This window comes from Apis laboriosa, unplaced genomic scaffold (genome assembly GCF_014066325.1).
Source record: "Apis laboriosa isolate Shangri-la unplaced genomic scaffold, ASM1406632v1 scaffold152_cov153, whole genome shotgun sequence".
Lineage (NCBI taxonomy): Eukaryota > Metazoa > Arthropoda > Insecta > Hymenoptera > Apidae > Apis > Apis laboriosa.
This window is the reverse complement of record NW_025221902.1, coordinates 28,312-55,890: the sequence shown is the minus strand read 5'-3', so window position 1 is coordinate 55,890 and position 27,579 is coordinate 28,312. Positions and strand designations below refer to the sequence as shown.

Sequence of the window (27,579 nt, the reverse complement as noted above, 5' to 3'; positions counted from 1 at the left end):
TCCTCCTAATATTCAATCTTGCCTTCCTTCCTTCAGAATTCTTCAGAATCTTCAATTTTGATTATTTCAGAAAGATATTCAAAAAACAGGACTCAACTCTTACATTAAACATTACATTTCGATTTCCTTACCCCTCCCTTTGTACCAAATTCGAATAGAGCGCGAATCCTCGAATGATCAAAGGATTGGCAGCTAACGACTACGAAAGAGCGCGTTATCTCCTCTGGAAATGGAATTTCTGTCGCGATCGGCGTGTTTCTTTTGCGCCTCTCGACTTAGACGATTTCGAGAGACCGGTTTCCGTCCTCAGGTATTCGTGAACCTGGCGGCGTCGTTTTCCCCCCCTCTCTCTCTCTCTCTCTTTCTCTCGGGTGCTCTGGACAAAGATGAACGTCGTAAATAAAATAGGGGAGACAGAGGAAATACGATTACGCATGCGTGTTCCATATGAAAGAATCATAATTTATATCGAACCGGTCGTAGGTGGCGTGTCTCATTAAGGAGGAGGGAATGATCGTGGATGAATGAACGGCCGTCATGTGGGTGGCTGTGATTGCGGGCCGACAATGTCCGGACACGAAAGTGAAATGTTCCACTTGCCGCTCCATGATTACAAATTCCTTTTTGATCTGAAAAATTTAGAATTTAAATTAGAGAAATTAGAATTTGTAGAAATGTAATGGGAAATGTGTATGTGTGTGTGTTTTTTTTTATTATTATTATCAAATTTGGAAAAAATAAATGGTGATAATGGAACGGGGATATGAATATTGAATGAAATATTTTGTTATATATATTCATTTACTCAAACTTTTTGCTATATATAGGTATAGATAAAATGGTTTTGCAATAAGTTTCTCTTTGTGTTTGAGTTTACTTTTTTTTGTATGTTACATGCAATAAAAAGAAATGTTTAATTTAAGAAATTTTTAAAAAATTTATATGATGTATATTGAAGTATTAAAATATGTTTATGGTTTCTTATTAAATTTATGAAAAATTTATCATTTATATTTCTATTCAGATCAATACAATATACATGAAAGGAATATTTCTAAATTAGAAAAAAAATCAAATATTAAAAACAATTTTCATACATAATTTGAATAAAAATACTTGTACATTTGCAATATAAAGAATTTATTCGTTAAGCATCTTAATCTCATTTCATGCAATCAAACATTAGAGAAATGACGCAAATAAAATAACTACAATTATATAACGTTTAAGTATTGGTAAAAACTTATGTGCAAATTCTACGTAATCGTGCATTTTTACAAATAATAATAATAATCTAATTTTATGTTTTAATTGTCATAACAAAAGATTGTATTAACATTTGCTAGATAAACTCTGATTTATAATTGCTTATCTTTTTCTTAAATACTTTATACCTATGAAGAAAATTTTCAAAACTAATTTGAATTAATTAGAACTGCTTAAACTAGTTCAGGAACAATTAGAAATTAGTTTGAGTAGATGATTTATAGAACAAATTTTTATACTTAATCAGATGATTGATTATAATCAAAATTTCTATGATCAGTGACTAAGATGAAAGAATGAAAATGAAAATTGTCGATAAAAGTAGAGACTTTAACTTTTGTTGATAGTATAAGGCTTGGTATTGTGAAAAATTGTGAAAAATTTGTTTGATTATTGAAATATCTGCGAATAATTGGAGACATGTAATCATAACTAATTGTGAATCAATCGATTCAGTATGACATACTATCATTTATAAAATTAAAATTATTCTACTCAAAATTTAGAAAATTTTCATTATGTGTATACTATGAAATATGAGACTTAATAAAAAAAAAGTAAAAATAATTAACAATGTTTAAATAGATTTGTTATAGAATTGTAATTATTATAATTGGATTTGTTATTCATAGATCTTGTTATAAAAAAAGTAAAACCTGCTTCTCAAGATTTATTATATGAATATTTAATCATGTTGCCGGCCTTCGATTTTATTGTGCCATCAATTTAGAATTTTACACGACTGTTTTTGTATTTTTTTTTTTTTTTTTTTGAACCAAATAAGTCTGAGGTAATCATTCAAAACGATCACTGTTTCAACAGGGAAAAAGAAAAAAAAAAGAAAAAAAAAAATAATGGAAATAGAAAGAAAAGAGTGTAATAAGCCTGCAAGAAATTGTTCAAGGTAAACGTCAATTGGTAAGCACGACCGATTCCCCTCCTTCTTTTACCCTTTTCCACGGCTATGACAACTTCCTTCATCAAACCTCCTTCTGGAACATCGTAGATGATGTGAAAGTGAGGGGGCCAGTGGTGCTCAAATACCTAAAAAAAAAAAAAAAATACTTCGATCTTAGGATGAAAATATCCAATTTTGAAAGTAGAAAAAAATTTCTTCTACTTGAAAATGAATATTCATGAATGAATATTAAATATCGTAAATAAATATGTAATGAAAATTAGATAGTTAAGTTAAATTAAAAAAAAAAAAAAAAAACACGATCAAAAAAGGATTTGATATTCTTAAAATTTTTTAAAATTACTTTATATAATATCTAAATATATTTTTATGACTTTCAAACATCGATCTAATAATAAACAAATTAATATCTATTAATCTAAGATGATCACGAACAAGGAATAATAATAATAAAAAAAAAAAAAAATGAAACAAGAAAAAGATTCTTAATTAAATCGGCTATTTACTTGTGTTGTGTGGATGCGAATTTATCGCATATTAAATCACACGAAACGCGGGATGTTTTGTTAATATTTCACGGCAAATATATCGTCACCTGCTTCTTGATTCGTTCGGTTGAAGCCCGCTGACACCTGGTGTTCCTCGAGTTTGGTGAACACTTTGGTGGGGTCTGGGGAGTTCGAGACGCGTGAAACCCAGAGAGACTTCAGTTGTCACTGCGACACCAGTGGAATAACATTGTGTTGTGCAACATTCCAGTAATTAGATTTAAAAATTCTTCAATTATTCATTTGCCTTAACTGATCTTGATTCTTAAGTTTCTGAAAAAAAAAAAAAAAAAAAATATTATTTTGAGCAATTTTTCCGCTATTACTATTATAATATTCAACAAGTGTTTTCTCTATCCACGTGCTTTCGTGCGATTATTTAAATAGATTTTGATTTAATAAAATAACTCGTCACTTTTGATCAAATTTTCTAAAGAGGAAATAATTTAATTAACATTAAAATTTTATTTTGTTTATTTCGTTTATTTAAAAGTTCATTTTTAATTTAATCTAATTCTTTTTTTCTGTATGATATTTGATCAATAGTGAAGAGTAAGGGTGAAAAAAAATTAGCCAGTGTTTTCTAAAATTATATAAAGAAGTGTAAATTCCAATTGAAATTGTACGAATCGCTTGATAAATCTCTCGAGGATCGATGATCTTTGGAAAAATCAATCAATGGGGGATATAATTCTTCAATAGTATTAGGTATTTATACTTACGATATTTCATCTTTTGTCTGACAATGTTCGTTAATTCTCGAAATTGGGTAAATTGAAATCGATCACACAATTGTGGACAATTTATTGGAGTGGAAAAATAGCGCGAATTCATATGATTAAGTCAACAGTTGTACAAGTATCATAAATGAGAAAAAACATTTGTTTTGTCTGATAAACGCGACATAGCGAGCGTTTATTAAAAATACAAGTTTCCATTTCGAAATATAACCTTCTAATAGAAAATTCATTTAACTTATTAAAGATCTAGCATATAAATGTTATTAATTAAAATTAAACAGAACAGTGTATTAGAATAATAGTTTATTTTACAAACTTAAGTAATAATTTGCTAATTAAGGAGAAAAAAATTTCTTCTAATTTAAAACTAATAAAATGAAATATTTGAGCTTGTTAAAGTTTACATCAAATTGTAAAATATTGATAGAGGATAACGATAAAAGAAACAATTAGAAAATTCTTAGAATTCTCTTTTATAATCTTTTTATAAATATAATAAATTAATATAATTAATAATTAAAAACATAATTGGCTGAAAATAAATTGCAGATAAAATGTTACGTCAATAATCATATTTTTTTCTTTTCCAAAAAAAAAAAATGACATTTTTCTTGGAATTTAATTATCCTTATTTTTAAAAATAAACTCATTTTAAATAAATAATAATAAGAAATAATATTAAAAAACATCCCATTAGAAGTAATAATAAATGTATAACAGATGATAATAAAGATTTAAATTTCCATTTAGAACGATACAAATGGGCGATCCGTGGCCAAGATACGAAATATTACGCTTTTCATTACGCGCATCGTGCGCATTCAAAGACGGTGGCATCCTTCCGGCGATATTGCCTCTTTTAAAGTTCATTTCGTATGAAAGAAGGCGAACAATAGCGGTGCAAAACGTCGCGATATCGCACTTTCAGGCCTTGATAACAGTCGCACGTTCATGAACCCTGGGAACGTTCGCTTTGTAAATGGAGAATTTAATTAGAAGAACAACATTAAGTTCGCACGTGCTCAACATTTCTCGCGTAAACGTAGCGAATTAACCGCCACGAAGTGTCTGGAATGCGTTAAATTATTTGCCAACGTTTCGAATTATTTCCTCGTAACGTTTATATCCGTGTCGTTTTTTTAACCCAATCGATTTTGCGATCGATAACGATAATGACTATGATTAAGATATTATGATAGTTTTAGCTCGATTATTGGGTTATTACTTTTTTGACCCATATCAATAAAAAAAGAATAGCAGAGTTTTTAATCCCATTGATTTAGAGGTATCACTTTACGTAAGTGAAGTCGCTAAGATCTGATATAAAACGAGCATGCTTGTGCAGATTTACGTTTTTAATGACGTAATGCACACGTTTCACGTGCCGCGAAAATGCCGAATTGTGAATCTGAGCAACGATACTCTGCTCGCTGTATATCTAACTCAACATCGTTTTTCTTTATTTCATTATTTGTCGAACTGTAACTGCTTGTATTTATTGTTAATTGGGCATGGAATAATGTAAATTTGTATATTATTATGCACACGAGAAACTTTTTTCTTTGAGCTATCTATATATCTATGTTATATATATATATATATATATATATATATATATTGCAATTATATGGTCTGTCTTTTTTTTTTCAAGTAAAAAAAATAAGGAAAAACAGCAATTGCTCGTGTGCTTTGATCCATTGATTACGGCAATATATATTTTACGGTTTATATATTTTAATTTAAAGTGAAATACTGTAGGAGTATTAATTATTATGTACGATCAATTTTTGAATTTTTACGAGCGCTAAAATGTTCGATATAATCTTAATTATATTCTTTGAGAATTCTTTGAATTAATTAGTACATCGTTTAATTTTAAATTTCTTTTCCGCAAATTCTGATATTCTACTGATATTTATAGCATTATTTGATACATTTTGCTCGGAAATGCTTTACTTTTAAAATTAAAAGTTTAATTTTTAAAGCTTCAAATCAATTAGTTATATTACAACGTCTATTTGGTATAACAGGATCCACATTGCAGAGATTAACTTGTCCTACTTGTTTGATATAACATCTCATATGATCGTGATTCACGAATATTTCAGTTCATTTCCTGAATCGAACGTGTTTCTCATTGGAGCATGTGCAAACGTATTTACGTAACAATAAATTCAAAATAATATAAGATCGTATAGAAAAATGTTTTTTGATAATTGTAATTAATTAAAGCACGACTATTACTATCTAAATAAATTTCGTGCAATATTTACCGTTCCAAAAAATATTTTGTTTCAGTTGGTATCATTTTGACGTGAACGAATCAAGTCAACTTTTTCTCGATATATAAATAATTTTACTGTTCTTGTTTCCTTTTTTTTTTTTTTTCTTATACTGAGTTAAATAATAGATGTAGTATAAGCAATTTTATTTAAAAAAATATTTTAAGTGGCAACTAAATAAATATCTTACAAATATAATTATCAATTTTTCCGTGGTAAGCAATTACGTAATTGTATGAATTTTCTATACTCCTCATAGTTGGCAACACTATATGTATTTTGGTAGTCATACCTATAGCATCACGTAACATACAAATAGAATGTGATAGATTTATCTCATTTCTTATAATTAAGCACGCTTAATAATTAAGCATATTAAAAACATATTGAAAAAAAAACTTACGAATTTTATGATTAACGATTATATTAAAAATACTATTATTATCTAATCGGATAAAACATGCAGGAAATAACTGGAAATAAGCGATAGTGGTTCCGTTTTAGTTTAGCCTCATTACAAAGGTAATGAATTGTTTTGAGGTTAGTTAATTATTACGGCGTTTGCATATCAATTATTCACAATTATTTCTCTCAACACGTTCGAAAAAAGAAAATGTTTTATGTTATTAACCATTGCAGAAACTTCTGGAATACATGATATTACATATAGAATTAAATGCAAATCTATTCTGTAAATTCATGCAATTTTAACGTTACGAAACGTTAATACATATATTTCTACATATTTTAAATTAACGTATATGCATTTATGTATATATACAATTAGATCGAAGAAATAATAATCACGTAATTAAGTATGATAATCATGAAATTTTTTTAGGTAAATCTTCTTGAATTCAATAAACTTGTAGTCACGGTGACGTGGCTGTGAGCGCCGCATAAAGGGGCTTAATGGAGAAATGACTTATTTCCAGCCGTAACCCGAACACCAACCCCGGTATAGGTAGGTCACATCATTGTACAGAGTCTCAACACGCCACGGTTTTATTGCGTTGCGTACCATGTTGCGCAACGCCAGTCGGTATTAACTTTGGATCTAGTATCGTGAAAGTAAAGCCCCACTCACAGGCGGCGAATACGAAGAAGAGACGAAGGAAAACCGAATTATGTATTGCTTTCACGAAGAAAAATTTGACGTAATGTAATTGTCAGAAAATAACAACTTAATTTTAAATTATTATATAAATCTTAAAGTACATAATTAGAATATTTACTTAAATATCTAAAATAATAATTTATAACATCTTAATTTGAATCTCATGTATATTAGGAAATGCAATTTAATAGGTTATGATATGTGGAATATATATGGACGAGTATTTAATTGAGTGAACTTCTTGTTTGAACTTCCCGAGGTTATAAAATCAACGATGAACGATATTCGTAGTTCTCATGGGAAAAAGTGACCTTTTTTTTTTTTAAACGAGTTTGAAGGGACTATCTATAAAGGGAGCGTGTATTTATGTAGTTTCTTCCAAGAAAATATTTCCCGCGCAACGAGGCGTGACGTTTCATTATATTGTAATTTCTAGTGATTCATGATTCTTACAAAGTTATCTGATTTCGTTAAACTTAACTTGTGAGAAATAATGTTTTTAAATAAAATATATCTATTGCGCTCTACATATTTTTTTAAAAATATTTATAATAATTATTACATTACAAGTTTAATTTAAGTTTAAGTACTAGTTTTGTTAAAATATTCGTAATAATTAACCAAGTATCTACAATTAATTAATTAGAATTTAATAAAATTATTTTCAAAATCCGTGATTTCATAGAATCGAGTTAAATTCCCCTCATTATGTTTTCAAAGCTTAATCAATTCCAATGATGTTCAAATAAACAAATACGATACATTAAAAATTAAACGTGCAATGCTTTTCTCAAATAATTGATACAAATCGATAGAATTGGAAAAGGATACAGTTATTCCCATGTTGACGATTTCTCTCCATTTTTCAGACGTTTATGGGGTGATGGATAGCAGGCGCACGTGACTGGTCACGTGGATAGAAGTGATCAGAGAAATCGAGGAACGCTGATCGTGAACGATTCTCTGCCAGTTTTCCTTTACTTATGTGGAAGAAGAATTTGATGCGTGACTTATGTCGCATCAAAGGAGATTAAGAGAAGTTTCTGTTTGATTTATCACACAGAACGGATTAACCGTTGTGATTCATATAACAATCGAATAAGGACGCACGTGTTTTTCCAAGAAGTTGAAGATTTATGATTTTGAAGACCGAAGTAATATAATTTTTTTCTCGTCATGAGGAAAAGTTTTGTTACGAGTTGACAAAAACGTTTAGGTATAAATGTTGAAATATTTTGTTCACTTCAAGATTATAAATATTCCTATGTATTTTTTTTAGTGAAAGTTTTAAATTCATTTTAAATTATAATTTTTTAATGTCCTGATGATGAATTAATTGATAAATTTGCACCTAACGTAAAAAATATAAAGATATTCTTTATAAAATATAAAAAAATCTTTATATTTTTTTATGATTTCAGAGCTATCGAAAGTTCTAAGAAAAGGAAGCACAGGATGTCTGACGAGATGCGCGCGCAGCCCTTAGACACGATATACGGTGGTAATATAATGCAACCTGACGAGGAGATTCAGTACGCGCCAAGAAGCCGTCCTGTTAGCTTTTATGATAACTTTAAGGTGAACCATCGTGCTGTGTCACGTGTCATTGTTTACGTTCGTATCTTATCAGTTAGAAATTCATTACATATACAAGAACGATAATATACGTATTAGGTATGATCACATAAAAGGATATTTAAATCAAAATTTTTATACTAATTCGTAATTCATTTTTAATCAACGATATTTCTTCAACAAATTTTTGAAAATTTTCGTTAAATTATATAGAAAGATACTTGTTTAATATTCTTATTTTCATACTATGTAATTGTGAATCATTATTTATCAATTAAGTAATTAATTCTTGTCAAGGCTTGTTGTAACGGTTTATCGGTAGTCTGACCACGAATTTAGTTAAGCGAAAAACGAGAGTGAGACAAACCGCAACGCACGATGTGTGAGAATTAGTAGCACGTGTATAAGAGGTGCGGTTGGTCATTGATGGTTCGTTATTACTGAATGTGCATAATCGATAATGTCGTAATTATATTGGAATTTTACATGAAATGGAATAGAAATACAAAATTCGTCGTCGCAATTGATCGATAAAACATTTAAATTGAACTTTAAAATCAATTCATCTTAAAATAATAATTTCATGAATTTAATAATATATTTTTAATAAGAAAGTTATATATATTATTATTGTTATTAAACTATTTATGTCGTTAAAATTAAATTAATTATTATATATATAATTTTATATATATAATAAAATGTAATTTCTATATTTTTTTCATTGTTTAGGACGTGCCAATGGTGACACCTTGCGTGACTTCCGCACTAAGTGCTGATAATTTAAATCAAATTCGCGATAATGGTATTAATTCGTCGATGGCCACAACCAATAACAATAACAATAATCGTGTGAATAGTGCAGTGAGTGCTGGTAACGTGACAAAGATCCAAAATCCCAAAGTCACAGGTGAATTAATCAATTAATCAATTTTTTTATGAAAATAATTACTAATTATTAATTTATAATATAACAGAATGAAAGAAAATTATACGAAATATATATATATATATATAAAAATATAGAAACATAGTATAATATTTTTATTTTTTCTTTCATTTTATATTATTAATTAAGTCAATTAGTATTAATCAGTATCTACTGCTAGACAAAATTGGATAGCGCACTGTCCTAGGAAAGTTTATTCGACTGCAAATAGAACGGTCACGAGTGAAATTCGGTCGACACTTTAGTGTTAGAGATATTCAAGTAAACTTTCTCGAATTTCATTTTGTTCGTGCACCATCACGGTAAAACAAAGCAGCATTGGAAATTTTGTGCGCTTTCTAGTCAGTCATACGTACCATCTTGATAACGAATGCAAGGCTAAAGTGAAACTTTAAAAAATTTTTTTAATTTCATTTCAATTCGAAATAATAACATTAATCAGTCGATATCTAAAATACACATCTCAAATTTCTAGTATGTAATTTTGAAAATTATTTTTTTTTTTTTTCAAATCCCATTTATGACAATTTTATTTTCATTTGAAAGGTTTACCTTCAATTTTGTAATATTGATTGTCGATTTGTCACGACAGGTGCAGTGTCAACAGGGAACATAGGGAAAATTTGTCGACTTGAGAAGGAGAAGGAGTTAGGTCGGGCCCCATCAATGGCCAATTGTTTGTCAACCACGGTTCCCGTTAATCTGGCGGCGTCTCAAATTGCTGGCCGTCACACGCCCACGAGGAATTCCCTTAGGCACAGCAGGATGATCGTACTCCATCGAAGCGGCCATCGTGAGTACATGATCACTTTCCTTGGCTCATAAATCTTGCATTCTTAATTTATTTCACGAAGACTGATCTGCTTTCTTGTTTCTCATAAATAACATAGATAACGTTTATGAATAAATATACCTTGTTAATACCTAAAAAAAAAAAAAAAAAAAACAAAATTATCTTGAAGAATAATTGCTCTTATCTCTTATTATCATTTTACAATTTTGCTATTATTATTTTTTATTAAAAAAATAATATTTAGTTCGAATGAAGTTAATAAATAATGTCATAACAAATGTTCACTTTTAGTTTATTTTTTCAAAAAGTGATTAAAAAAACTTACAGTGAACTTTATTATTATTTTTCATTATTATTTCTATTATATATTGTATGATATCTCATTATTATTAATGTATAGATCATTGCTTAATGTATAGATCATTGCTCTTTCTCAATAATTTTATAAAAGATTCGAAAATATTTAAATCCATTTTTATTTTATATAGGAATATTTTAAATTGAATCTTTAGAAATAGAAGATGATTACAGATTGTTTGAAGTTATTCCTCGAAACTTCTGTTCAATAACTATTCTCGGAATCTATATATCGTTATATCATGTTATATAACAAGCAAAATATTCCTATAAAAATTGTTATATAAAAATTTCTCTTTCGCTCTTTTTAATTGCGTTAGATTATAGGCACTTACTTTTGCAATATTTTTTAACGAAAAAAAAATCCTTTTTATTAACTCGAATATTTAATAACGACTTCGCAATTTTTTTGTTTCCATCTTGAATAACTCAGACGCAACGCTTGTTGATTAACGAAATTAGAGATCGGAACAAGTATAATACACGTGAACGAGGCTCGAATATCACCAAGCGGCCTTTCACGGTGTAATAAACATTCTTTCAAACACGAGAAAAGTACAATGTTGCTGTGAACGATTATTAATTTATATTACGATTCACATTAAATCTTCTCTTTTATGAAATTCAACACGAATAGGTTTCAAATTTAAATTCGTTTGCTCTTTCCAACTCCGAAATTATAATGAAATATTCAATTTTTATCTCACTGTATTTACACTGTAGTTATCTTTATCGATACTTTTTTCTCCAGTTTAATACATAAAATCTTAAATATCTTTCCTGTCTAATCTATTTTCAGTCTGAAAAAGATTAAATCGAAGATGCATCTGTGAAGATTGTCCAATCAAGTCATTGAAAAATATAAACTTGTTCAGGACAAGTCGATCTTTCTTGAAATTTTTTCACCCATGATGATGGGGCTAGTTTGCTTGTGACTTAGACTTTCCTGTACTTGTAATGTTGAAGTCATAAATAAACCAATGGTATTGAGATTTCTGCCAAGATAGTCAGGAAAATTATAATAAAATATTAAAAAAGACTTTGAAATTTCCTCAATTCATTTCACAGAAAAAATATTCACATTTTTTAAATTACATATTACAAATTCAATATGTTAAGTTTTACTGTGAAAAATTTTAACTTTCATATTTTCTTGCATTTTTTAAAGATTATGTTTCGTTTTTTTTGAAATAAAAAATTTAGCAATTCCTTCGTCGTTAAATAACTTTATTTTTTTTAAAAATTATTAGCTACTTTTTTGAAATTATTAAAAGCAAGTAAAACGAAAAGAGGTCCACCGATTATCGTGGTTTTAAAGTGGTTACACATGCTACTCCGTGAATAGCGGAAGTAGCAAGCCGGAAATGTATCATGTGATCTTTTTTAGAGTATACTCGTTCACGGGTTGGCGTGCACGAACTTTAGGTGTAATTCTAATCATTTTTTCCGTTTTATTCACCTTGCTCATGCTATATCGATGCACGTATTATAAATTTATAAAAAGAACACTGAAGATTTCTTCATACTTCAACTTTTTCAATTCAATTTCAATTAGCCAATTCAAGGCTTATATAACTTGAAACACATGATAATCACTTTCGAACAAAATAAATTTCGATATTATATTAATTTCAAAAATTTCATTTTAGTTTATTCGAAAAAAAAAAAATGTTTGTCTAATATACTTTGTGCAAAATATTTTTAGAAAAATTTTGATAAAAATTATTATTGTTGCACAAAATATTTTTATGATTTTTAGGAGAAAAAATTTGTTTCTTACGTTTTTTTTTTTTCTTTGAAATGTTATATAAATAGCATGTATGCTTCGTGAGAGTTTAAACGTTGAATTGAAATGTGAGAATTTAGTTTTCTTCCATATGGTAAAGCTTGGATTTGCTTCATCCCCATCATCGTCGAATTCTATTTTCAGATGCAATAGATAGACGGTTCTAAAAAAAAAAAAGAAACAAAGTAAGCAAAACCAAAGATACAAGACATCGATATCAATTTTAGTGAGAAAAAAATTTCAAAGAGGATAAATATAATAAATTATATTTTAATAATTCGTTATTTATAAGAAAATGTTGACCGCACTGAATTCATTATGTTCTCTTATCAGTGTAGTTGAGACAATAGAGCATCAAATGAGTCACGAGACTTGACGATGGATAGGTTAGTTATCAAAAACATTGATATCTGAATGGTTAATGTACATACTGCAGTGTACTGTGCAATTTTGTATATTACTATTTATCAAAATTAGAAAATATTAACGAAAATAGAGTGTTAATATATTCATGAAACTTTTCAGAAGCTAAAACAATGTGACAATACAAAGATATTGAGCTTTTTTACTAAATTTACTAAATTACGAGCAATTTAAGTTTGCTTTAGATAAAGCGAGACGAAGAGAGAATAGAATCTAGCTCACTCTCCATTTTATTTTATCTAATGCGAATTTCAATTGCTTATAAGTCATAAATATATATATAACAAAATCGACATATTTATATTTGCTTTGGCTTCTATCAAAGATGTTTCACGAAACATATATATTAACGTCTTGTATATTATATTAATAGCAAATAGATTCAAAGAAATGTGATTTACACATCGTTATGTACATATACAAATTTTCACAATTGAAACTTGTATTACGTGATTTGTTGCATAAAAGATCAGGGAATCTGTCGCGGTTAGGGTGAACATACGGAATCCGCGTACAGTGACATCTAAGGTGATGAAAAATTGTCAAGGGATCGGAAGTATCGTGGGCGGTAGTGGTAGCTCTCCACAATGCAGTTACACAATTACCATGTTTCTTCTTACGCAAGTCGAACACTCCATCATTATCTATGTATCGAGGTCGTTGTGTAATAAAAACGTAGCACGTGATAATTTAAGGCAGTTTAGAACAAATTCTTCGATGCATAATTTTTACACATTTCTTCAAATCTATTTCAAAATCGAAGGTAGACGGGCACGTAGTTCGTTTCGTTTCAATGATGATGAAGTTTGCACGTGCAACATGTTAATTGAGATTTTAAAAAAAGTTCACCTAAAGTTTACACTGTTTGTTTATTTCTAAATGCAATAAAGAAAATTTTATTACAGTAACGATATTTACAAACGATATTTTTATTCAATCCTTTAAGCTCTACCTGCAATACAGTCTCTCTTCTCTTATAATGAGCACAACATACATGTGTACACGTATACATAAAATCGGTGTACAATGGGAACGACACGCATTCGAGCACCGCATTCTTGCATCGTATGAATCATTCCGCGAATAAAAAGACGATACTATTGCTTGCATCCGGCACAAATTGTTTTTTTTTTTTTTTTTTAAAGAATTGTTTCCTCTTTTACATGTGTATATATTTATGTTTATTTTTCATCAATTAATTTCTATTTTACGTTTTACTTTTAAGTTTTAATTTCAATTTATATTTTGTTTATTTTGATTTATATTTGCGAAAGAAATAATGTTTGAAATTTGATATATCCTCGATGCTTATTTATTTTATATATTTTCTATGAGGAATATTTATTTATTTATTTTTTTTTTTTTTTAGAAATAGATTCGTGCATATTAAGATCTGTTTAAAAACGAGTCCCAGATAAGATCAATTTTTCTTCTGCTCTATTCTTGTCTCTGCATACATCTGATACAGTTAAAACTCGTTTTGTATGCAAGATTCATACAAAAGAAACGCTGTATTGATTGTAGCGCGAAGATTGAGAATGGGCTGCCGCAATTTGCCACACCGTAAATTTCGTATATATGTATCTTTTTTCGCCATATTCGTAGGTCAACGATCCTCTGCCTTCCATTAATATTCTTTGAATGTCGACTAATATCCTGCAAGAAGGTGAAAGAATTTCCTTTCATAGCTGGCATTCTATAGGCACAATCTTCAACTCCTTTCTGAACTTTGGATTTTTTATTATATGATACATAATCCTGAATTTTAAATAGTTTATAATATTATTAAATTAAAACAGTTCAAATGATTCAGTCAAATTTCTTTTTGATATGTTCTTTTTTTTTTTTTTTTTTTGATTTTATAATTAAAAAATATATCTAAATGATAAGATTTATTGTTAATATTCCAAAGTGCTATTTCTTTTAAAGAAAAAATATTTTCGTAACGATTTTCTTTCCCGAATATAATAATTTCTATTTGTGATTGTAAACCATAAGAAATTTTTCTTTCTTTTTTATCCACAGTTTATCAACATTCAGAAATTCATTTCATGAATAATCGAAGTATCGATGAATGTGACTTAACAATGGATTTATAGTGATCCACATAATTTTTATATTATTTTAATAATCTATAAACAAATAATTAGTGATTACAATGCAGTTTATATGCATAATAAGAAATAATTCCACGTATCTATCTAAAAAAAAATTAATCTTAATCATTGTAATTAAACGAAATATGAATTACAGACTTCCTCGATCGTACTTCTCACCGATTTCGCAAGATGTCGTTAATGAAGTTACGAACGATTATATTGACGAGGGTTACCATAATAGTAGGCGAATCTGTTAACATTATATATATATATATTTTTTTTTTTTAACTCCTTTCTCATCGAATTTCCGTTACCAATGTTGCACAAACAGTCCTAGTGGGCGAGTTTCCTGACAGAGTTCAACATCGGCAAGGTCGGTATGTTCAATCGTCCGGTTAAGATGCCTTGTAAGGAGGGACAGCGAGGCCGTTTCGTTCGAAAACGCTCCTTTCTTTCGGCCCTACATTCGTTTCTCGGAATCTATCGTTGTGTCGATCGTTGATCGCTGTGGGAAAAATGTATGTCGCGAGAAAGATATAACCATGCGTTATATAAATCGTAAAAAGAAGTTTGGCGGGCTCTTGAAGGAAATCTTTCTCTCGATTATCTAGATTTATTAGCATTAATGTTCAAATTATGTGCATAATGCGTATTTACCGACTATTGATAAACATACCTGTTTTCGTATTTTTTATCTTTTCATTGTTTCAATGTTTCAATGTATCGTATCATGTACTCAACCTTGTTACTCATATTTACGTAACAAATAGAATGAAATCAATTTGTTCTTCGTATATGATAAATAGGTACTATTTATGTAATTATTATGTAATTATTGAACAGGCGCATACTTTATGCATCGATGAATATTTTATTATTTACTACTTGTTAATTGAAAAAAATAATTTTTCTTTTTAATAGTTATTATTGTTTAAAATATTTCCTTTTTCAGGACCACAGAAATTTCTGCCACCGTTAGTTTATCATTGGCGGTTGGGACGATGTTTGGCAGCGCTACAAACGATCCTCGGTGTCGCTGTTACTGTTTTATCATTATGGTTGCTGCTTTGGGCACCTCATTTGCCAATCACGGATAATCCTTATTGGAGTGGAATGCCGGTAAGTATTCAATAGTAATTCGACAACAATAATTTTTTAGTGTCTTCCTTCTAGAAGAAAAATCAACGAATTAATAGTCACTCTTTTCTTCTTTTATTTATAGTTATTACTTTCGGGTAGTTTTGGTATTTGCCTGCTGTGTTGTTTCAAGAAGGAATATCCTGGTATGAGCCCTGGATTCTGTCTCACGTCGACCAAGGTGATAATTCATTGAATTAATTATAGTTTTATTAGATAAAATAATTAATAGCTTGTTCTTTCATCTTTTATTTATCTCCTTTCACTTACATCATGATCTTTGAAGAATATATAAAATATTTTATTCCTAAACACACTGATCCATTTTTCATAGAATCTTCTGTATTTTCACATAATTTATCTATATTTATTTGATTAAATAATTATCTTTGTAACTTACATAACTTTCTTTTAATGAACTGAAATTAAGTTATTATAATAGTGTTTAAAATATGTTTTATTTGAATATTGTTTGAATATAATTGATCTCTGTTTTTTTTTTTTTTTTAAACAGGTAACTAGCGTATTTTTAGCTATTCTAGCAACAGTGACGTGCTCCATCGCTTGCGTATTCTCTACGATACACCTGGCGCGCTTAATGGGCCTGGAATGCAACCCAGCACGCGTATTGAATGCTACTTGCGTGTGCAAGCCCCGCGAGAGTGCATCAAATTCCACCGAAACGGCAGTTAGATACATTGACCTGAACTGTCCCGAAGTTGAGAGTATCCTGACCATTCTTCTAATTTTTTCCTCCACTTGCAACGCTCTTGGAGCCATAGTAACTGGCTGGTATACTTATTTACATTGGAGCACTAGGAACAAAAGACCAAAATACATGCAAGTCAGGACAAATCCGATCAGTGGGAACAATTTCCTGAGCAGTAGGCCAATATACAATCCAAATTTGAGCGAACGATGACAATCTTTAAACGACACTGATGGCAACGATATCTCGTATCTTCGTTATTCCTCGTTAACGATGGATGATGGAATGTTTTGAAGAAGTCTCGAATAACGACAGAGTTTCTCATGGAACTGGACTCATGTGAACAGTAATAATGGATTTCACTGAATTTTTTTTTAAATAATTAAAAGATTAATTATAAGACGGTTAATAATAAAACATTAGTGTTTATTTATGAGAGATATCAGAAATAAAATATTGAAATACGTGTGAACTAGTCTCGGATGTGAAAATAGATCTGTGCATGATTTTTGAAGATTATTTATAATGGACTTTTTGAAAAAGATTGTATTGATCATTTTCTTGTTATTGATACAAACCAGTAGTATTTTTTTTTAAATGCAGAGATCAAGACAAATAGGATAAAGATCGTACAATGGAATTTACCAATCTTAATGTGTTCTTAATATTTATTGTATTAAAATGTATTAAGTGATTCATAAATTTTTAAAACGTGATGAAACGTGACTCTATTTTAGATATTCATCAGTAATATAGAAGAAATTAATAAGCAATAATAACTTTTGGATTGAAACAATTTTCCCTTATGTAATTGAAGAATAAAATATTACTGTATGAACGTATATACATATCATTAATATATGATTGATTAAGAAAAAGTTTCTTCCGATGATAGAAACATATTTATAAGGGAAAAAAATGTGTCAATTTCTATAATATTATAAACGATGTAATAATTAATACAATAACGGGTCATTCCATGCGTGATTAATCTCCGTATGGATCGTCAGTATTTTAGATGTAATTAGCAATTATAATTGAATGTAAATTGATTGTGTTTTGTGTATGTGTTTGTACGTGTATGTTTTGTGATCATAAACAATAAGTAAATTACACACAAGAATGAATGAAACGCTTTTAACTTCTTTATTTTAATGTTATCGATTTTATACCTCATCTTGAATACGTGTATTTTAAGAAATTTTAATTTTTAGAATCGTTCAAATCTATAAAGAAGATGTTTTTATCATAAACGGATAAATAAATTAATTATAGTTTTATTAGATAAAATAATTAATAGCTTGTTCTTTCATTTATCTCCTTTCACTTACATCATGATCTTTTGTAGAAGTTGTTTGAAAATGATTTTCTGATTTCTTTTTGATCTCGTTTATGCGAATCTCTGGTATAATAGCGTAATCACTGGATTGTAATTCCCAAGAATTGTGTAAAACTTTTATTAACCTGCTTAAAAATTTTTGATTAACAATCAGTATTTATCAATCATATTTATTTTTTAGAATAATTTAATTTAAATGTAAATTTTTAATTAATCAATCAAATTAAAAATTGTGATTTGATGTCCAACACTGTTTTTAATAATAATTGTTAAGAAATAAATTTAATAATATATATAAAATAAAATAATATAATTTACATATAATTTAAATAATAATATAATAATTTTTTTAAATTAATAATTACTTGTTAGTAACTGGTTCTTTTTCATTGTTATCACTTTCAGAAAATGTGTGTTGTGTTTGATCATGTAATATTATATCCTGTTCTATAAATTTATCCGTTAATTCTGAAGCTGAATTTTTCCTTTCATCTTCGTGAACTTCTATCGATGCATTTTCTATTTCTATAACTTCTGAATCATCTACAATTTTATTAATATTTTTGAAAAAATTACATTATTTTAAATTGAATCTTATTGTTTACTTACCTTTAAGAATTTTCTTTATTATCGATCTTTTAGATAAAACTGGTAACATTTTTTTGAATTTCAAAATATCAGACATTTCTTCCCTTTTTTTCGCTATTTTAAATAATTTTCGCCGTTCTTCGGTACGTTCATGGCGCAATTGTATCTGAAACAAATAATAAATGAATTATTAAGTTTTCGTGATGAACAAAGTTAATAATGAATCGATAATTACCTTTAAATCATTATTAGCCTCTCTCAATGAACCGGTAAGTGATATCATATAATAAATAATAAGTATCATGAGAACAATTAATGGAATTACTATACCAGGAGAGGCAATATAATCAAGACACCTGAAACCAAAAGGAATGATGAATAAAAAATAAAAATTATAAAATGCAGAAAATACATAACGTTTCTCTTATTTATTTTTTCTTAATAATTCTCTTTTTATTTTTTCTTAATAAAAATAAATTTGCATAACTATACACATTTTATTAAATAAATATATAATTTTAAAAATATTAAATACAATTTAATTCAATTATATCTACATACACACATACACAATTAATATAAAAAATTACTAAATACCTCTTAATTAAATCAGGAAGAGAATCAGTGAGCTTTTTCGTCGCTACATGATAAATTTTCTTGTAACCAGAGAATGGACCGCAACACAATGATGGTTCTACCCAAACTATAGCATAGCCAACGGGTAGAACGCATAAAAATAACATTATTAACAATAAAGCAAAGTAAAAATTGTTAGATCTGAAAAAGAAAAATAATATTTTAAAACCTAAACGAGTAAAGACAAATAAATAATAATACAAGACTAGTGAATTTTTTATTTATTTTTAAGAGTTGTCAAAAAAGAAATAATTTCTTTTTAAATAAAATAAATAATTTCTTTTTAAAATATAAATGTGTACCTGGAAGCTCGAAAAACTACTTCATGTGGTATATTACAAGTCATAACAGCCCAAGATCTAAGGTACATGAGAATTGCAAGTTTGAAAAGATTTAAAACCATTAATCCAGGACTAAAGAACATTCCCATCCATATTATCCCTTGATTGAGCACCAAATGAAGTATATTTTCAGCGATTTTGAAATCACCATATTGAGGGAATTGTTTCTCAAGATCCCAACACCAGCAACCGTTCATGAATCGTACGAAGACAGCACGAATAAAATCTATAGTTAATGTATTTGCTATGATAATTATCTATAATAAGAAAAAAAGAAAAAGAAAATTTTAATGTTCTTTGATAAAAGAAGAAATATTAATTCTTTAAGCCTTAAAAGCAAGATTACTAGAGATGCTTATAGATTTTTTTTTTTTAAGATTTAGCATTTCCAAATGTATACAAAATATTGAATCAAATCAATTTTATTAAATATCTTTTTAAATAATAAATCAATTTAAACATTTAAGCAATTTAATATTAAAAAAGAAGAAAGTGTTACAAAAGAAGAAATGTTATTCTCATAAAATTATTCAATTGTGAGAAAGAATCTAAATTGATTCTATTTGGGATTCTAAGGATAATTAACAAATAATTAAGAAATATTATATAAATTCACCAAGTCCATTACAGTAAGCTTAACAAGTTCTTGTCCAAATACCGTTTCCCAACACGAATGGCAAAGCTTCTTTCGAGTTTTCAGATCTAATTCTTTCAATGAAGAAACTAAAATAAAAATAAAAAAAAAAAATAACAAAAAATTAGGATTATTTATTATAATTATTATACAATTAAAATATACATATGATATATAAATTATTTTACTTGTATTTGTATCTTCTGTAGCCATGCAAACGTATTCGAAACACTTTACGTATCTTGTATCTTTTTCTAATAGAGAAATCACACTTTCGCCTAGTGTTGAAGATTCAAGAATGATAGAAATGTTATCAAACATTTCTGTAGAAATAGATTCCTCAGTAAATTTGTTCGTAATTGTCGCGGATTCGATATTTGTATTTAACGTTTTAATTATCAAATGTTGATAATTATCTTGTGTCGATAATGATGTTGAATGCTCTTCCATTTCTGTGACTCCATCTCTCTCTGAATTTACATCGAAAGTTTCAATAATATTTGAATCAATATCTGTAGTTGTACTTATATTATAGTCTATTTTTTCAGTTGTTTCATCTGAATAAATTATAGATTCGTTGAAGGAGATACTAGTCATAAAAGTGGTATTAGTTTCTTCGTTTGAGTCTATAAGGGAAGTTTCGGTAAAATTTTTTAAAACAATGAAAATAGTTGTTGCACTGATGTTATCGTTTTCAATTATTTCCGTTGTAAAATTGACTTCCTCAGTTGTATTCTCGAGTGGAGGAAATATAATTTCATTCGATTCGTTTGTTTTAACATAGTCGTAATTATCGTAATCTGCAAGAAGATAATTTCGAAATTATCTTCTAGGACATTTTTTCTAGGAACTTTTCATCGAGTATCGAGTCTAGGTATAATTTTGACAGAGCTGAATTATTCGAGAAAAAGATTCTTGTAGTAAATGTTAAATATTAAAAGAAAAGAATTAGAGATTAAGAGATTATAAATAAATTATAAATAGAAAGTAGAAAAGGAAAAGCTATATAGAAAAGAATAGAAAAAGAAAAATATATATAACTGTTATAAAAATGCGAATATATTTGAGAATAAAAATTTGAAAAATTATTTTCAATTTATTTTTAATAGTTATTATAATTGAGAATAAAAGTTATTGTTATTTTCAATTATAATATTGCAATTTCCAATTTAAAAAAAATAGTTTTTTTTTATTTTACAAATTATTTATAGTTAACCCAATGCTTTTGGTTGAAAAACTCTGATCCATTTGATGTAAGATTTATATTTTGGAAATCAAAAGAAAAAAAAAAGAAATAGAGATATAATAAACAAAAAAAAGAAAAATATAAAAAAATAGAAACTTATATTCTTTTCTTAAGATAAAAGATAATTGAAGATCCCATAAAAATATAAAATATACGATAGAAAGAAAAGAAAATTTCAAATGCAATGAAAACGTACTTGTTTCAGGAATTTCTTTCTTATATTGAGTTCCAGTTAAATTTGCCAAGATTAAACTTAAAGATGCCAATGTTATGAATTGTTGTGATTTGGATATATTTTTATCACATTTAATAGGCTTGTAAGTTTTAATAGTACAATTCTTAAATGACTGATCTTTTAATTGTTTCTACAACAATTAATATAATGAATATTTTTTTGATTTCACATTTGAACAACATAATCATATATATTGTATGATTCACACTTACCATTGAATCAATTTTTTCAAATAAAGCAAATATTAAAGAATACAGATTCAGCATGTTCAAAAACAATATTCTGCAACAAGTCGATTGAATCAAAGATAACAATCATAAAATTAAAATAATTTCAGAAAAAATTAATAAAATCAGAGGGGAAATTTACCGTGCAAGCTGCAAACGCAACTGCTTCCTGGGATGATAACTCTCCAACAGGCCCAATATCTCGAAGAATACTGGGAACAGATATGTGATTAGTGACAACACGACTGTAATTTCGTTTTGACGCCACCAATTACTCTGTTCCTTAGAACTTCGTGCAACAATTTTCACTACGACATAGGCTGACAATCCCAATAACGCTATCACTGATACATTAACGAAGATCCTCATCAATATTATCTTCCAACTAAAATTTTATCATTAAATTAGCATTAAATTCATGGAGCATAATAATGAAATTATAATAAAATCCATATTAAAATAATTTCAAGTGTAATAAAATATAATTAGAAATTATAAAAATTCACTCAATTAAAATGAATATAGTAGATACCTGTAGTATATTACAATACATTTTTGCATATCATTATATTTACATATATAATTATAATAAAATTATTAATAATATAATAAATAATTAAAGATAATTAAAATAAAATAAATAATTATAATAAAATCCATATTAAAATAATTTCAAGTGCAATAAAATATAATTAGAAATTATAAAAATTCACTCAATTAAAATGAATATACAAATAATAGATACCTATAGTATATTGTAATACATTTTTGCATATCATTATATATTTATTATAATATTTACATATATAATTAATTCATAATAAAATATTCAATCACTTTATAGTTTACATATTTTTACTATTAATTTTATAAATTTGATTATGAAAATAAAATATAAATGTAAATTTGATCAAAAATCAGAGAATAATGTATCTTGAACCCTCGATACCAAAAATATGTATAAAATTTAATAAAAATAAACTTTATAAAAATATTAATGAAATAATAATGGAATAAGGGAATACTTTTTCGAATGATCTCACTTTCTCTCGTCTTTTTCCTTCTCGGCCTCTTCCAATAAAGCTTCTTTGAATCCAAGCACGATATTCGCCGTCCTATTATGCGCGGTTTCAGGATTGCCGATCATAAAGTCCCAACCTGTGAATAATTTCCAGGAAAACGCGCATTCGTCCTCTTTTTCACTGAGTTTGCTCAACCGAGAATTTTCTGCCATCCTAAGAGCATCATTTGTATCTGAATTGTTTCACAAATTAAACAAATTAAATATTAAGCCTCGCATTATTTAGATTTTAGCTCGATTCTGATCAAAGTATGATTTCCATTATTTAAATATATTGAAATATTTTCAATAAATTTAAGATTTGGTCGAAAATTTATTCGTGAATTATTTATTATCAGGCGAGATTTAATATTCAGATGAGTCATTGAAAAATAATTACATATTCTATATAAATTTGTTTATATCAATGTTATTGAATTAATTATTTTCCAATATTTTAAAGTATTCGTTATGGATAATTATAATAAGATCACAAATTTCATTTATTTAACGAACATAATTTTTTCCATAAAAAGTTTCCGTAATAAGCGTGATATCTCATCTTAAAATTATCATCAAGAAGAATATTCGAACAAATTACTCAAATTTTATTTTTATATTTATAAAAATTAGAGAGATAAAATGGTTTATTACCGCGAATAATAATTGTTACGCTCTAAAATTATTTAATTGATTAATTGATCGCAAAAGAAAATATTTTGCATTAAATAATTGAAATTTATGTTTCTATTAATTGCAAGCAATATTTTTTTAATTAAAAAAAAATATTACTGATAACATTCATATAAAAAAAAGCAATCAATTTAATTAATTCGAAATATTAATATTTCGATTTATCTTACTTGCGCAATATGGCGAGGAAACTGTAGATGTAAACCACCAAATTAGTGACGAAATAAGCTAGGGGTAATCTATAACCGCTTTGCGAATCTTTGTTAGTGTACCAGCCGTAAAAAAATGGCGAGTACTTCAAGATTCCTTCGAATTCCCATAGAGTTAGCAAGTTCTTCGACTTTATTTTCTCCTCTTCGAGCATAATCTTCCCCGCCGCAGTTTCGTCTGCTGTGAGCATCTACATATCGCGAAAAATATCCAAAGAAATTTGACTGCAACTACTTTCTTTTCTTTTAATAAATTAGGAATTAATTAAATTTAAATTTCTTATTTTTTTTTTTTTTTTTTTTTGCCAAATATTTCTTAAGATTCGAATCTTCTTCATATTCTTCTTTCATTTTTCAAATTGGTGTGAATGTGTTGAAGAAAAACTCATAATGATTTTCTATACTTACTTGCTTCTTTATTTATTCTTTATTAGATTTATTTAGAGAATATATATCATATTATTATTTATTAGAATATATATCATATTTTGCCATTTAATTAAATATTATTAGAGGATTGTTTAATTATTGAAATTTTTACCGTACCTCGGGAATTGCCACGAAAGCAACGAGGATAATTGCCATAACGAGATTAATCCAAAACAGCCATCGAAGGAAAATGAAATACGAGGCTACAGCCGAACCAAAATGCGACTCGATCTCTTTTATGCGAAATTCCCAGGGAATCAGCCATGTTTGAAGATTCACTACCTCTCTACGGCAATATTGCCATTTCTAGAATTGAATGAAAATTAATAAAAATCGATCAAGCACGAAATCTACGGCGGATACAAATAATTTTTCTTCACAAATTATTACTTTCGTGGCGAACAGAGAGACACGCGCAATGGCGTCTTTAGTGCTTCGAGTCTGAGCCAATCTTTCCTGAAGAACATCCTCGTGCCTTCTCACGTAGGATTTTGCTTGCCGCACCAGCTTTATTTTCCTACGAAGCGGCCAAGGTTGCTGCTTCACCCCGCTCAACACCTCTTTGTGCAACTTCAATTTCTCGAATATCTGCTCCTGGCTTCCGCTCTCCTCTATCGAGATCGCGGTTCTGCACAGGTTTTTCACGACATTTTCTATCAATCATTTTCATTTTATCGAACTAACATCTTTTTTTCTCTATTTTATTAATGTAATAAAATTAAATGTAATGTAATGTAATGTAATAAAATTAAATGTAATGTAATATAATGTAATAAAATTAAATGTAATGTAATGTAATAAAATTAAATGTAATGTAATGTAATAAAATTAAATGTAATGTAATGTAATATAATAAAATTAAATGTAATGTAATGTAATGTAATAAAATTAAAACACTTCTTTTCGTTTAAATTGCTATGAGTACATTTGTAACATCGATTATAAGAATGAATTGAAAGAGAAGGTATTGAAGTACTAACTCTCCGGAGCTTATAGTATAAGCGGAAGATCTTCGATGAAGCGTACCCTCAGCTTCGATGCCGAAAGGAGAGGACGGTCGACGTTTTCGCCTATTTTGCCAACGGCTAGAACTTCGTCGTTGCATGATCTCGCACGCCGAGGCAGAGTATTCATCCTCGTTATCCTTCTCTTCATTAAAAATTCGCACGTTAAATATAATTTCTTGTAGATTATTCATTATATAAATCTCTTAAATATTAATTTTACATACAAGTTAAATACATTCGTTGGACATATTTGAAGAGTCGATTTTAGAAACTAGAAAAAAAAAAAAACAAACATAAAAATTATCGGTTAAATTTATAAATAAGATTGTAAATTTGTGCAAAATTTATGTAAAATTTAAACGTATATACAAATATTTACTAGAATGTAATGATATGCAAAAAAAAAAAAAAAAAGAGAGAGAAACAAATCTCAATTTAAAATTTTATTTTTATTTCGCATTGGTTTATAAAAATATTATTTTGCATGAATATCCATGCAATCTAGTTATAAGCAATTGAAATTAAGATGAAGGGAAACGCATGTAAAATAAATATTATTCTATCTTCATCTTCTCTTGTATTTCTATCTTATTTTATATTTGTTTTGACCTCTAGAATCTCTCTCAAAAGATGTCCCATGAATATATTAACACTCTGTATAGGATGCCTCATCTAACTTGAACATCTTAAATAAATATCTCATTTATTATTCATAGAAAAAGTGTCGAAGAAAAATATTAGTTGATTTAAAGGTGTAAATTTTATAATAAGCAAAAAAATATCTCGTACACGTTTTGAAATATCAAGATTTGAATCGAATAATATTTTTTTATTTGATATTTTTCCCTATCATAAATAATAAACGAGATATTTAAAATGAGATGAGGTTGTATGTGTTAAAAAAAATTATAATATTTTTATTATATTATTTTTAAAATTTTTTACTAAATAATAAAACTCTTTGATCATTTTTTTTTTTTGAGTTAATACTAAACTTTTCTTTATAATAATGAAAAAATGAATATTAAATTTTAAAAAATGAATATTTAAAAACTAAAAATATAATTTTAAAAACTTATTCCTCATATATTATAAATTTAATTTATTTATTTTAATTATTTCGTGTTGTATAATAATTTATTTTAATGAAATATATTATAATAATAATTGTACATATAAAAATATAAAAATGTAAATCTAAATAAAATAAATATTAAAGATATTGTGTTATAATACCAATTTTTATTTTTATATTTTTTCTTTTTAAAAAAAAATATTTAAATTCTAATGAATTGCCTTGTAATCCAAAAATAAATATTCTTCGATGAATTATTTATAATAATAATCTCTTTATTATACAAACCAGCTACAGAGATTATCTGCATATTCGTGATATTTCCGATGTCAATGATATTTTCCCTCTTTTTTTTTCTTCACTTAATTCAAACAACTTTCTCTTATATATTCTCGACGTCTTCGTCGACGAAATTGACAATCGGTCGACCGACAAAGATGAAAGTTTCGCCTACAATAAAAACCGAACAATTAGTTGCACGAATTTTATCCGTAAATCATGCCACGCATGCCACGTATTCATAAGCGATCGAGCATCGAATGATGAACGCACACGATTTCTATTAAATTGATTATAAAAACCAATAAAATTCGAATTTAATTGTAACGATATTAATTAGGAAAAAATCTAAAGGCGTTATAAAAGGTTTAAACGAAGAAATCGATTGATCATAGAAGATGCCAAGCATATGCACACTTCTTCTTATTAAATTTGTTATAAAATTCAATAAAGTTTCTCGTCGAATTCAATTTTTAAAATTATCAATCAGAAACTAACACTATTATCTTTATAACGTAGGAAACGATTTAAATGAACAATGAAGAAATCGATTGATCACAAAAGATGCCAAGCATATGTTTGTAGAATTAATAAAAACTTGATTAAAGAAGTAGAGACGAAGTAGAGACGATGGATTCAAAAAGACTGACAACGTGTCGAATAAAAGACAACCTGGTCATTCCCTAGTGGAAACACCCTTGTGTTAAAATCTATAAATTGATTGTTATGTCTGTTCTATTTGATATTGGGGATGTCGTGTCTGCCCACGGCACAAATCTTCGAAAGCTCACGAAAGCTCGTATATTAAGAATAAGTAGATACTTCATTTAACGATCGTTTTGTTAATTGACTGTTGTATTGGATAAAAAAAAAAATAAACG

General features: G+C 27.6%; 3 protein-coding genes across 12 annotated transcripts; 1 reads left to right on the top strand and 2 right to left on the bottom strand.

Moving 5' to 3' along the window:
• Positions 1 to 456: 456 nt before the first annotated feature.
• On the bottom strand, positions 457 to 5,781 carry LOC122710812. Its single transcript, XM_043928945.1, has 4 exons — positions 5,747 to 5,781; positions 2,781 to 2,889; positions 2,217 to 2,310; positions 457 to 629 (listed from the first exon to the last, which is right to left on the bottom strand). The coding sequence occupies exons 1-4, from the start codon at positions 5,779 to 5,781 to the stop codon at positions 457 to 459; spliced, it is 411 nt and encodes a 136-aa protein (XP_043784880.1).
• On the top strand, positions 2,885 to 17,968 carry LOC122710790. 7 transcript variants are annotated; one of them, XM_043928899.1, is made up of 10 exons: positions 2,885 to 2,943; positions 3,280 to 3,441; positions 6,597 to 6,719; positions 7,742 to 8,088; positions 8,294 to 8,450; positions 9,180 to 9,357; positions 9,989 to 10,189; positions 15,807 to 15,973; positions 16,077 to 16,172; positions 16,506 to 17,968. In XM_043928899.1, exons 5-10 carry the CDS (start codon positions 8,328 to 8,330, stop codon positions 16,911 to 16,913), a joined length of 1,173 nt encoding a protein of 390 aa, XP_043784834.1. In that variant the 5' UTR covers positions 2,885 to 2,943; positions 3,280 to 3,441; positions 6,597 to 6,719; positions 7,742 to 8,088; positions 8,294 to 8,327; the 3' UTR covers positions 16,914 to 17,968. The 7 variants fall into 7 exon arrangements, with proteins under 7 accessions (XP_043784834.1, XP_043784835.1, XP_043784837.1 ...); XM_043928900.1 differs by having other exon boundaries at positions 2,925 to 2,943; positions 3,333 to 3,441; XM_043928902.1 differs by lacking the exon at positions 2,885 to 2,943 and having other exon boundaries at positions 2,953 to 3,441; positions 6,691 to 6,719.
• LOC122710789 (transmembrane channel-like protein 3) lies at positions 17,810 to 25,689 on the bottom strand. 4 transcript variants are annotated; one of them, XM_043928895.1, is made up of 17 exons: positions 25,318 to 25,570; positions 24,728 to 24,965; positions 24,455 to 24,643; positions 23,870 to 24,099; positions 22,990 to 23,181; positions 22,089 to 22,331; positions 21,932 to 22,001; positions 21,681 to 21,849; positions 20,427 to 21,038; positions 20,221 to 20,327; positions 19,566 to 19,861; positions 19,225 to 19,404; positions 18,863 to 18,983; positions 18,649 to 18,793; positions 18,405 to 18,582; positions 18,032 to 18,167; positions 17,810 to 17,926 (listed from the first exon to the last, which is right to left on the bottom strand). In XM_043928895.1, the coding sequence occupies exons 1-17, from the start codon at positions 25,533 to 25,535 to the stop codon at positions 17,921 to 17,923; spliced, it is 3,330 nt and encodes a 1,109-aa protein (XP_043784830.1). In that variant the 5' UTR covers positions 25,536 to 25,570; the 3' UTR covers positions 17,810 to 17,920. The 4 variants fall into 4 exon arrangements, with proteins under 4 accessions (XP_043784830.1, XP_043784832.1, XP_043784828.1 ...); XM_043928897.1 differs by lacking the exon at positions 17,810 to 17,926 and having other exon boundaries at positions 18,014 to 18,164; positions 25,318 to 25,486; positions 25,569 to 25,689; XM_043928893.1 differs by lacking the exon at positions 17,810 to 17,926 and having other exon boundaries at positions 18,014 to 18,164.
• Positions 25,690 to 27,579: the final 1,890 nt, after the last annotated feature.

Excerpts from the sequence above, each read along its gene's own strand:
- LOC122710812 (XM_043928945.1), bottom strand. The coding sequence starts at position 5,781 with ATGATACCAACTGAAACAAAATATTTTTTGGAACG. Across the intron at positions 2,890-5,746 it reads ACAAAATATTTTTTGGAACG|TCTCTCTGGGTTTCACGCGT; the intron begins GTAAATATTGCA and ends TGACAACTGAAG. Across the intron at positions 630-2,216 it reads TGTCATAGCCGTGGAAAAGG|ATCAAAAAGGAATTTGTAAT; the intron begins GTAAAAGAAGGA and ends TAAATTTTTCAG.
- LOC122710790 (XM_043928899.1), top strand. The coding sequence starts at position 8,328 with ATGTCTGACGAGATGCGCGCGCAGCCCTTAGACACGATATACGGTGGT. Across the intron at positions 8,451-9,179 it reads GCTTTTATGATAACTTTAAG|GACGTGCCAATGGTGACACC; the intron begins GTGAACCATCGT and ends TTCATTGTTTAG. Across the intron at positions 10,190-15,806 it reads ACTCCATCGAAGCGGCCATC|GACCACAGAAATTTCTGCCA; the intron begins GTGAGTACATGA and ends TTCCTTTTTCAG.
- LOC122710789 (XM_043928893.1), bottom strand. The coding sequence starts at position 25,535 with ATGAATAATCTACAAGAAATTATATTTAACGTGCGAATTTTTAATGAA. Across the intron at positions 24,644-24,727 it reads TCTCTCTGTTCGCCACGAAA|AAATGGCAATATTGCCGTAG; the intron begins GTAATAATTTGT and ends ATTCAATTCTAG. Across the intron at positions 20,328-20,426 it reads TACAGAAGATACAAATACAA|TTTCTTCATTGAAAGAATTA; the intron begins GTAAAATAATTT and ends TTTTTATTTTAG.